The sequence below is a fragment of the Mustela nivalis genome (genome assembly GCF_964662115.1).
Source record: "Mustela nivalis genome assembly, chromosome: 3".
NCBI lineage: Eukaryota > Metazoa > Chordata > Mammalia > Carnivora > Mustelidae > Mustela > Mustela nivalis.
The window spans coordinates 104,825,902-104,838,033 of record NC_139022.1 but is presented as its reverse complement, the minus strand read 5'-3'; the positions used below and the strand labels follow the sequence as shown (position 1 = coordinate 104,838,033).

The 12,132-nt window shown below is 40.3% G+C and overlaps 1 protein-coding gene across 16 annotated transcripts in view; it reads left to right on the top strand.

Moving 5' to 3' along the window:
* MATR3 (matrin 3) overlaps positions 1 to 12,132 on the top strand; it is a 47,353-nt gene that overhangs the window by 10,151 nt on the left and 25,070 nt on the right. For 3 of the 16 annotated variants that reach the window (XM_082725504.1, XM_082725515.1, XM_082725514.1), the window contains exon 1: positions 7,253 to 7,379. Coding sequence is in view for 2 of the 16 variants with exons in the window: in XM_082725509.1 (XP_082581635.1) it covers positions 7,563 to 7,610 (48 nt within the window). In the remaining 14 variants the exon portion in view is untranslated. Of the gene's footprint in view, positions 1 to 1,160; positions 1,290 to 1,859; positions 2,004 to 7,117; positions 7,611 to 12,132 lie in introns of those variants that run through there. The other 13 variants (XM_082725505.1, XM_082725506.1, XM_082725520.1 and 10 more) reach the window with 12 other exon arrangements.

Below are 12,132 nucleotides of genomic sequence, written 5' to 3'. Positions count from 1 at the left end.
TCTCTAACATACTTCTCGTTTGTGTAATCTCCAGGACTGAGTTAGAGAAAGACCATGACCTATGCTAATTACATATCTTATCAAAGGCTGTCATTTATTTCACACTTTTAATGGGTTTATAGCCTTTATTAAATGAACTCTGCTAGACATTGAGGGTGAGTAATAGACAATAAATAGTCCCTGTTTACCTTAACACGGCCTGTCAGGCCTTATACAGTATACCCCTTAGTGCTCTCATCTCCTCATCTTTACTACCCTCGGATTCCCTTCTGGCCACACTGGTTTCTTTCGGTACTTGATAAGCGTTTTCTTAGGTCTCTGCACATGCTGTTTTTCTTTCTGGTTCCATCTTCTCCACTTTGTCTCCTTTGAGATCTTAGCTCAGACAGCCCTTCTGCAGAGAAGCCACCTTGCCTGAGTGTCTGAATACCTGTTCCAAGTATCTTTGCACCATGGCTTCCCACAGAGCTAGCTAATCAGAATCTGCAGATGCCGCGTTTAAGAGTGCTTTGAAAGGTATTATTCACCAGCTTCTCAAGGTTTCCTCACTTCCCAAACAGTCAAGCAGCCTCCATTCAGCTGACAGCTGACTAAAGACCTTCTGCTGATAAATATGAATATCTTTGTGTCAAAATGTATCCAAAATAGAGTAATGCCATTGGCATATCCTCCTTTTTAAGATTACCACAGTGAGTGAGGGTTATCAACAGTGCTGGTTTTGTTTAACCGTTTGAAAGAAAAAAAATTATGAAAATAATGGCGTCTGATTTCCAAAGCATTTGCTCTTGGACTGTAAAGATGTAATTTAGTGCACAACTATTTAAGACTAAATTTAACTTCAGAAAGTATTGAATGAAAATAATAGATTTGCAGATTTGTTCCAATTTGAGACATCTGTTAACTAAAATATATGCGTGGCCTCTTGTTACTTTTTTTGGTAATCTATGTCTTTATAGTTAAAAGCTGTGAAACGGCTTTGTGTGTAAATTACAACTAGAAAACTTCTCTAACTAGTGGTCATATGCTGACAAGTAGGTGACAGATTAAAATGTCTGGTTATAGTCTGGTTATAACCAGACTTAAATGGATAATGTTAACATGTTTACTCTGGGGCTCTATAAAAGTAAATAACCTGTGAATCTATGCATTTGTCATTTTAGGATATTCCTGTAAATAAACTGCAGGACACGTGGTGCTTTGCAACACTGACAACATTTACTGCGTGTTGATGATGTGCCAGAATTGTAAACACATTCTACATATCTTGATCCTCTCATCAGGCCTACAAGGTACTGCTGTTATTTGCCCAAGGTCACACAGTGGGTCGGAACTACTGTGGTGTTAATTTAATCTAGTTCCAAAGCTAGTATTTGATTTGGAACTTTTAAGTATGGTGCCTCCAGGTCTTTCCAACTAATTCTAATGAATATCTGTTGCCTTTTTCAATCGTCAAACTCATTCAGATTAAGGATTAAAGTGCCAGTTTCTTCTAGTTTCTTAAAACCATTCCAAATGCCAAATACCTTCTTTCAGTTTATCAGCATCTTGGCCACTGTTGCTGAAGCGTGAGGAGGCTTTTGTTCTTAGCATACAAAGAACATATACAGACAAACCGTTAGCCTTGCTTTTAGCATCCATCTACTTCATTCCTCCTGTCATACCGCCTCTGAATCTCAGGTTTTTTAAAAATGCCCCTCTGGAAGGCCCCAGTGGGTCACATTTTATGATAGTGTTTGTCACATTTTATTAAAATTTTTCAGTGTTGGCCCTACTAAACTATGGGTTCAGTGAGGGTCAGAATAAGAATTCTGAGACTGTAAAACATTCCTGAAATATTTGCCTTTTTTTTTTTTTTTAAGAGAAAGAATGTGGTGGGAAGCGGGAGAGAGAGAATCTTAAGCAGGCTCCAGGCCCCTGCAGATCCCAATGTTGGACTCCATCTCACCAGCCTGAGATCATGACCTGAATGAAGAGTCGGAACTTCAACCTAATGATCCAACCAGGTGCTCCAAAGATTACTTTTTTAAAGGTTGGGGTAGAGTAGGGTTCCATGCATAGTAGTACAACTGCTAAATTAAGGGCATAAAGATAAACAAACTTGTTACAAATAATACAACACGGAAAAGTTATTCCAAGATTATTTCAACAATATATCGAGAATAATCTCCCTACATGCTAAAATAGCATTTGTTAAAATTGCTGAGGATCAACATTCCTAACCTATTAAAAGTGTCTTACCCAAAAGGCTGTGTGATGCTTAATGAGGAAACCCTAGAAATTATCCCATTAAAAAAAGAGAAAAGAGGGGCACCTGGGTGGTTCAGTTTTTAATCATCTGCCTTTGGCTGAGGTCATGATCCTGGGAGGAGCCTGCTTCTCCTTCTCCCTCTTGCCCTGCTTGTGTCTCTCTGTCCAATAAATACATAAAATCTTTAGAAAAAGAAAAGAGCTTTGTTCAAAGTTACTACCAAAGGTAGTTAGATAAAATCACTCATAGATGGTAAGTTTACTTGGAAATATATCTATGGGTATCAACTGAAAGTGATCCATTGAAGTAACAAATAATGGGTTTGAAGATAACTTGGAAGGAAAATAAAGATAGGAATAATTAGACAGATGTACAGAGGTTACAGATGAAGAAAACATTAAAATACTGACAGACACAAATGAGACCTTTAGTGGTAAATCATACCATGTCCAAGAAATTTCAACATAAAGATAAATCTCCTAAAGAAAACTGTAAGTTTATAAAAATTCCAATAAAAGTAACAGGATTAATTTTGTAACTACATAAGATGATTATAACATTCACATGGAAAAATAAGAATAATCATAATATTGTGAGAAATTAGAATCATAAAGGATAACTAGCCCTACCAGATGTTAAAACGTTACAAAAAGAGTAAAGTGTTGATACTGGCAACCGAATAGCTTACTCAATGAATAGAACAGATAAAAGGAAATCCAGAAATAGACTCTGAATGATGTTTAAAAAGTACAATAAGAAAGCATGGTTTTTCCTTTAATTGTGTAATAGAGTACCTTTGCCTTCCAAGTTTAAAAAAAAAATGAGGAGTACTTAAAAGGAAGGAATTATGTGACTAGATTTTCAAACTTCTGTATGGAAGGGCACCTGGCTGGCTCCGTCAGCAGAGCACACAACTTGGTTTCAGGCTCATGAGTTCAAGCCCCACACTGGGCATAGAGATTACTATTAAAGTATTAAAAAAGTAAATAAATCTTCATTTAGTGTATCACTATGTAACAAAACCCTTAAAACTTAGTGGTTCAAACAAGTATTAAAATTCTTCCAGTTGATAGGGCTCAGCTGGGTGGTTGTGTTCTACATGGACTCAGCTAGAGCTCTGGCTGTTGGGAGTCTTCACTAAGTAGGAGCTATAGACTTGACGTACTTTGGTTCTTTCAGTGTGACCTCTTAATAGTGGTTGGGTATCTCACCTGGCAAGTGGGTTCCAAGTGGGTGAAAAAAAATCTTAAAATTTTCTCTCTTCTGTGGAAAAAAAAAAGTCACTTCTGCGTTCTGTTGGTCAAAGCCATTTATAAGGCCCTTCCAGATGCAGGCAGAGTGGAAATTGATTCCACTATGAGAAGCATGGCAAAGAACTTGTGGCCATCTTTAGTAAACCACAAGCATATACATATACACATACAAAGTATTTCTTTGTAGAAAATCCTTAGAATACAAAAGAAATGATTGGTAAGTGGGTTACCTTTAAGTTGGGGAAAACTTGTGTTCTTTGAATTTTATTATATGTATTGTCTACTCAAAAATTCCTTCCTAAACCCCCTCTTGCCTGACTGCCCTCCCTGCTGTGCCATTGCTAAAAGAGCCATTGGTTAACAGTTCTCTATTTTTAAATAGCTTAAATTATAGGGATGACCTGGTTTCAGGGCATTAAATCTGTTAAAAAAAATAAGTAGATGGTGGACTGTCAAGAGATTCTGAGACTACAGCTCTGATAAAGGCAGTATCATAAAATGCTCAAAAGCTCTGTGTTTGGACTGATACAGAACTGGGTTCAGATCCTGGCTTTTGTCACTGTTTAGCTGCATCACCTGCAAGCTTCTTAATCTCTTACATAAAACAGGAATAATGGTACCTTATCCTCAAAATTATGATAATAATTAGAAAGCATTATCAGCTGCCTAATGATTGTGTGGTATCAGAATATATGTCCTCGATATGTCTCCTGTGCAAAACTGTAAAAGGTCTTCATTATCAGCTCAAATCCAAACTCTTTCCTGGTGTTTAAAGTCTTACATAACATAGCTGTACCAAGCTGTCACTTAGACCTTCCAAAGTCTTAGCAGAAATTCTTGCTTTATAGCCACATTCTTCACCATCCCTGGTGCACAACTCACCTACTCCCAAGTCACCCAAAACAGTATAGAGCTCTTGATTCATCTCTACTCACAGCCAGACCCACCTTGAGGCCAGACTCCTTGTCCATTCGCCATCAGACTACGATCCTCAAGAGTTGGCAATTGGTCATTGAATCCCTACCCTTGTACTGTGTCCCTCATGAAATAGGCATTTGATGACTGAAATCTTGTATTAAGTTTGGTTTCCAATGTGTCTTTTTGTTGATGAGCCACTAAGCAGATCCTCAATAAATAATTACTCAATGATAAAGTTTGACTTTCCTTCTTTGTATGATCACCAGATGGCATTACAGCCTTATACAAAAGCATGGGTAAGTGCATATCTTAGTTCTAAAATGCATTCATGTTTTTTCAAAAGGAGCAGAGCTTCTTCTTTCATCTAAGATCTGGAAACAACATAAAGGGAAGTTTTAGCCAAGATTACTTGGAGTCAAAAGTCACCAAGTGGAAGGCAGATATGGTTTTGAATGGACGACGCAAGACTCAATGAGGAATGTGAATTCCCCAAAATTTCATTCCAGAGCTAACCTCAGTAGGCTTTAAACATCACTTAATTTGGAGGAGCCTCAGTTCTTAATGGTTATACAACATAAATGCAGATGTGGGATTGCAGTTACACTCTTTTCACCATGGCTATTTAAAAATTGTCCCTTGGGGTACCTGGGTGGCTCAGTCAATTATGCATCTACCTTAGCGTGGGTCCTGATCCCAGGGTGCAAGTCCCATGTTGGGCTCTCTGCTCCATAGGGAGCCTGTTTTTGCCTCTGCCTCCCGCTCTATCTCATGAATAAATAAAATCTTTTTTTTTTTAATTGTCCCTTATTCAACTCTAGCCCTCAATGACGTCTTAGTCACAAAATTTAAGTCACCTTCAATTCCCAAGGCTTCAACCAAACCTAATGAAAACTCCACATCTCCTCTCTGCCTCCTGTTAAAGGCATGTCTCCTTTCTCTGGATCCTATTTCAGTGCCTGTTAGAAATCATCCCTCTAACTTGTTTTCTTTAACCAAAACTTTATTAAAATACTCTTCCTACCAACATTTTCGTTGTGCTCAAAACTCCCGTAGTAAGGGGCACCTGGGTGGCACAGGCAGTTGACCATGGGACTCAGGTCATGGTCTTGGGGTCTTGGGATAGAGCCTTGCCTTGGGCTTTGCCCAGTATGGAGTCCACTTGAGATTCTCTCCCTCTGCTCCTCCTGCTTATGCTCTCTGTAGAATAAAGTAGACTTTTTTCTTTTCTTTTTTTTTTTTTTTAACCCACGAAACTCCTTTAGCAAATTGGAAAACTCCCCCTGCTTTCTCCAGTCTTCATAGCCAAACCTTTCCTGCATTGGGTAGTTTCCATCCTCCTGTTTTGATACACCTCCAGTCTGACTTCCTCTCTCACTTTACTGGAGCAAGTCCATAATAAGACTGATGTCTGTGGTTAAGTCTTTTGAAGATGTTTTTAGTCCTAGTCTTCACTTTGATAGCATCTGACCCTGTTGATCACTTTGACCTCTATTTTGGCTCTCAAGGCAGTACAATGTGTGCCTCCCTGCTCTTCCCAAAACTTTTTTTTTTTTTTTTAGATTTTATTTATTTACTTGAGAGAGAGACAGTGAGAGAGAGCATGAACGAGGAGAAGGTCAGAGGGAGAAGCAGACTCCCCGTGGAGCTGGGAGCCCGATGCGGGACTCGATCCCGGGACTCCAGGATCATGACCTGAGCCAAAGGCAGTCGTCCAACCAACTGAGCCACCCAGGCGTCCCCCAAAACTTTTTTTTGCTTTTTCCCCACTACCTCTGTATTCACTTGGTCTCCTTTGCCAGTTAGCTCTAACTGATTTGCTTCTCAAGGTCCTAATACCTCTTTTCACTGTACTGTCTCTAGCTTAACTTCCAAATCCCATCGCTTCATTTATGTCATTAACTCAAATGTGCCACTAACCCACATCTTTTACCCCTGAGCTCAAGACCCATAAATACCACTCCTTACTTTAAAATTGATGCCAAACATCTTGCCTTATAGTCTCCTGCTACTCTGCCAGTGCCACTTAACAGCACTGCTAACCATGGAGTTTTCATCCATCCATGACCCTCCCCTTCCTCATCTTCAGTAGTGAAATGAACATGAGCTGAGTTCTGAACTAGACGATCTCTTCAATTTTCTATTGGTCTGTGGTATTCCATCTTTGCCCTTTCCACTATCTTCACAGAGGACCCTGAACGATTTTTCAAAGATGCGAAACTGATTCAGCATAGTAAAGATTTTAAATATTTGAGTGTTACTAGTATTTGTATTCACTTATTTACTTAAGGCAGTATCTCAAAGTCGACCTCGGATTTTCACATGTGCATTTCAGGAACCTGTATCAGTCTCGGGCGTTTTACATTCATTCAAATTCAAAGTGGCGGCGGTGGTCTTTATTTAAGTGGGCTAGGTTCTCTGCCTTCTGCCTCCATGACCCTCCACAGAATTACTGAGATTAAAAACCAGCCAAAATGGTATGGGTTCCGGCGTCTGGCCCTTGCTATCACTCCTCGGCAAATACTGAGAGAATAATCAGAAGAAATCAGGTCTAAGCACTAACTCCCGCGACTCCTTCTGAAGCATACCCTATTTAAATTTTACACCATGAAGTTTAAGGGTTCGGGAAAATCTTTTTAGGGGATGGGACTCGAACTCATCAACTGTAGCTCCCTATACATTTCCCGCCACAGGCGGGCTCCAGGGTTAGAGAACAACGACCGCCGTCGAAGGCGCGGTAGTGTGCGCGCCCTGAGTAGGGGGAGGGGCCTGGTGCGCACAGAAACAGGACCCGCGAGGGGGTGGGGGTGGGTGTACTCTCTCGCGAGAGCGGGTTTGTTCTTGGGCTGCAGCCGCCGCTGCCACCTCTTACCAGCGCCGTTGCTGCGGGGGATTGTGGGAGCCTCCGCGTCCCGCTCGCTGGGAGAGAGGTACCTCTCCTTTTCCCTCTCCCTTTCCTTAAGGTAGGCGTGAAGCGGGTAAGAATCGGGGTGGGGTGGCCGGGGGTTCTCCGCGTCCGCCGGGAGGAGGCAGCGACGGCGACAGGGGCCGCGGGGAGCCGGCGGCGCGCCTTTCTTGCTCGCTCCCGCTCGTCCGCTCTGCCTCCCTCCTCGCTGCGTATGTGAGCCGCCTGATCGGCGGCCGCCATGTTAGGAGCGCAGTGGCGGCGCAACCAGCCTCCTCGGGCGGCGGAGGTGAGCGGTCCCGGAGGGAGACACGCGGCCAGCCAAGGGCCGGGGGTGCGGCGGGAGAGTCGGGGGTCGCCGAGGGCAGCTGATCGGCCGAACTTCCCGCGTCTTGGGCTTGCTGTGGGCGGGGGCGGGACGACAAGCCCGTTACACGCGGGCTGCAGCTCTGAGGCGAAGGGAGGAGCGCTCGAGGCCTGAGGGACTGGCTGTCCATAGGGGGCCTGCCGTTTGGGGAGAATAGTTAAGCAGCGAAGTCTTGGAATAGCGCCAGCCCTAGATAGGTGTGTGCTCCCCCCCCCCTTTGCCCCTTTAAAACGTGCCGCAAAATGGAGGATTTCGCAGACTCTGAAAAGCTTAGCCGTTTGAGCAGCATTTCTTTCTTCTCTTGGTGTCACGGCCTTCGCTCTGCTTTTGGCCCATAGTTTCATAGCGCCCCCTAAGACTCTCCTGTCCCCCGCCCACACACATCCGCGCGGGATTTTAGCTGGACCTCAGAAACAATTCCTCCCCACCCCCATCGCGTAAAAATGGCCGAAAAATGAAACGTTAACGCTTGTTTTTCTTATTGCGTCGTGGAGAAAGCCTTCTGCAGTAGGCTGCGAGCCAAGAGACTTGCTTAGAGAGTCACCTCCTATTCCTTTTCTCTTTATTGAGATATTATCAGTCTGCGTTCCTCTAAAGAGGATCGTGTGTTGTGGGACCTTCCGGTTTCCAGACAAAGGCTTCGGAGTACCGTGGTGTAGCCGGTGCATCGTTGTTCTTTTCATTGCTAGCCTTGTGCCATGTTCGGTGTTTTACAGGGACTTTTCTCGTTTGCCGTGGAAGAATTCTCCTAGATGTTTTTCCTGCTCTGTGGCCTTATACTGTGGAATATTCCTGTTGGATCAGTTACAGTTTCCCAGACAGATATTTCTAGAATGCTTATGGCGATTCCGAAATTTCTAGTCTTTGAAGCGCGCTGGAATAAAGCGAGAGTCGTTTATTTCCCAGCTCTTAGTCATGAAATTGTTGTCTTGATGCTGCGTTCTGTTGAATAGAGCTTGGTTTAAGATTTTGGAGTAGTCGATAAAACAGTTTTCTCCCAGATAAATTTAAACAGTTGTACTCGGCGGGCAAAAATTCTGTTTTTGGCTATTTTCATAAAGGTTGAGAATTTCCTTTTGAAAACTCAGTGGCTCAGTCGTCTGCGCAGTCTGTCGTCATAATTTTTCAGCAGTAATGTTTTAGAAATGGAAGGTGGACAATGATTTTTGTTGCAAAAACGCTTTGTATGCCTTTTGCACTTAACCGGAATGTTTTTGCAAACTTGAAATTGAACACAATTTAAGTACTAAATGAGGATTGTTCTGGTTTGTTATGTAAGACTGGGACCAGAGATCTTTAGCCAGAAGATGTTTGTGGTGAAGTGCTTTAAGTTTACAGTTTTTTCCCTTTGCACTTAATATTTATATGGTTATAACATTAACGTACATTTTACCCAGAAAGGAAGTTTTTGCACAGCTCACTTCTCAGCTATTTTTAAGTGAAGTTGACTTCACATAACATTTTGAACTAATTAGAAAGGATTTAACCACTCTTGATTTGATCACTATGCATGTTAAAGGAGTCTTTAAACTTAAAATATTCACTAATGCTCAGGGTATTATAAATGCTAAATAATATTACAGATGAGCTAATAGTAGGTAAACAAATACTGGCATGAGGAAAGCCAGTAAATTGTCTTACATGACTTCAGAAAATGTAATTCAAATCCCTAGTTTCGTAGAAAAAAAGATTAAATAAAGCCCAAGGAGGTGGTGGCAATATAAACAGTGGCAGTGCTGCGGGTGTGTTCTATAATACTTGTGTGTTGTTTGGGTACTTGATTCAGACTCATTTTATAATTAAATAGGTTTTAAAATGGAAGGAATATACTTAAAGGAATTTATCCTAAGGGAACAGTGTACAAAAGATTTGTGTACATAAATGTAATCTCAGTTACCAAGCTTGCTAAAAATCTGAAAGATTTAACACTTACAGATGTGCTAATAATAGTGTGGCCATCTGATAGAAATCTGTGTAGCTTTTTAAAGCAGTGTTTTAAGAGGAGAGTAATGATGGGAGAATAATGGAATATAGTATTACTTGGAAAGAAAATAATAAAACTCTGGTGATTCCAAATTCCATTCCTTTTTTGTTGTTTTTTAAAGGAACTTGTGAATAAGCATAAAAATAGAGATGTACCAAAAATTGTTAGCTCTGGATGTTGGCATTGGCATTATGGGTGATATTATATTTCTTTCCTTGTGTTTTTCTGACATTTCCTCAAGAAATTGCATTTATCTTTGTATGGGGAGAGTGATGCGACATTTTTATGCATGCTAGACTACTTAAAAAAAACAGTATCTCGTGTTTGTTTCTTTAGGACCTCATGTATTTTTGAGAGAAATTGGGATAGAAGTGAGCTAGTTTCTTTAAATCTAAAGTGCAGAGTATTCGGAAGTGACAGAAAGTAGTGTTTATTATGTAAGATACCCTGGTTATTACATGTAGACAAATGGAGGAATCCGAAGGCATCCTTATGTAAGAATATTTAATTTACCATTATGCGGACTGATGGTAATTAAGTTACAATGTGAAGTGCAGCTTTTAAACTATTTTAATGATGATCAAAATCAAAGAATAGGGTAATGGCTTATTAAAGTGTTATTCGTAGCTCATCTTTTAGTTAAAGGTACTTTTTAAAAAATACATACTTTTTAAAAAAATACATTTTTTAACTTAGAGTTGCATTAAAACTGCCCCACACTTGGTGGCAACAGGTTCTGAGTGGACTTGACTTTGGGTTGGACAATACTGAGTTCTTTGAGGGTGGGGTGGAAGGGTCATAGACATTGTAGTTTCACAATTATGTGTGTTTATTCCAAGGATAACAGTGTCCAAGGAAATGAAGCTCTGTAATTCATAATTCTTAGCTCTGTATTGGGCCTTCTCATTGGATCATTGAGAGCTCTGAAATTATTAATTTTTTAAAAAGTTTACATAAACAAAATTTTACTGGATAGTTAAAAACTGGAGCAGAGAGGAAAGGGAATGGTTTGGGAGAATTGTATATGTGTAACGGTTAAAAGATGTTTGTAAGTGGGTTTTTTTTTTCTTTTTGTTTTTTAAGATTTTATTTATTTACTGGACAGAAATCACAAGTAGGCGGGGGGGGGGGGGGGGGAGGAGCAGGCTCACTGCTGAGCAGAGAGCCTGATGGGAAACTCTATCCCAGGACCCTGGGATCATGACCTGAGCCGAAGGCAGAGGCTTTAACGCACTGAGCCACCCAGGTGCCCCTGTAAGTGGTTTTTAAAGTTTGCTAGTTTAGTTTTTGAGTTACTGCAGCCTGTGTCTATCATAAGGTTAAGAACAAACTTGTAATACATTAGGAGATACATGATAAAGTGCTATGTTATCTTGCCTGACAAATATAATTAATGTGACAGGTATGAGTAGATGGAGTTCCTTTGATATGATGCACTTCCATATAATTTCCAGCTGTGTATCAAACTTTGATGTTCTCTGCATTTATAAGGCTCAAGACTTTGCAATTCAACATGATTTGCATGAAGTAGCAATGAAATTTGAAGGTTAAATTTTTAAAAATTTTTTTGGTTTGGTTTAAAAAGCTTTTCCAAAGTTAAAGGTTAGTTGATAAAAAGAGTTTGCTTTTTTCTGGGAAGTTTTTAAAATGGCAGATCTGACATTTCTCTTTGATTGGCAGTCCCAGTAGCTTGTGGATGTTGGTGCCTATCTTAAAATACAAACAAGTTCGTAGGAAAATAAAAAAGGTGAATGAAGGGAGGGTGAGGTAACTCATCCCAGCTACTGCTGCTGAATAAGAGCAAAGCGTGATACCTATGGTAGATGTCTTTCTGGGCAGCAGTAAATGCAGCTAATATGGAAAGTACTCAGTTGATACTAGAGTTTAAATAGGATCTTTGATTTGCAGTATCATTGGTTGCTAATGAAAATAACTTTCTGATCTTTCAAGATGATTTGTATGGTTTTTTTCCCCTTTGTAGAAATTACTAGGATATTAAATATCTACCTTTGGTACGGTAACTTTTATAAGAACCTATTCCATATGTGACTATTTAAAATTGTTTGAGAAAGGAAAAGTAGTATCAAGGAATTAAAGCATTTGTACTTTAAAATTCTTGATGTAAGAAAATGTGTAACAGCAGGATACAGTGCTTAACTGAGTATCCTTGTATGGGCTATATAGTTCTGGAAAAGCACCACAGAGGAGGGAGGTTAAAGCTGAAGCTTCAGGAGACACCAAGAAATATTCATACCAACATTTTTGGTAATGGCCGGAAACTGGAAACAGCCTGAATGTTCATCATCTGCAGAATAAATAGTGTATGTGCCATGTGGTTGTGTGTATTGCAGTGACATGGAGGTTTAATTCATGTATGTCAGTTTTTTACAAGTAGATAAAAAACAGTCTGTACATATTAGAAGTTATTTTGTGCATAAAAGTCATAAATGCAAAATAAAC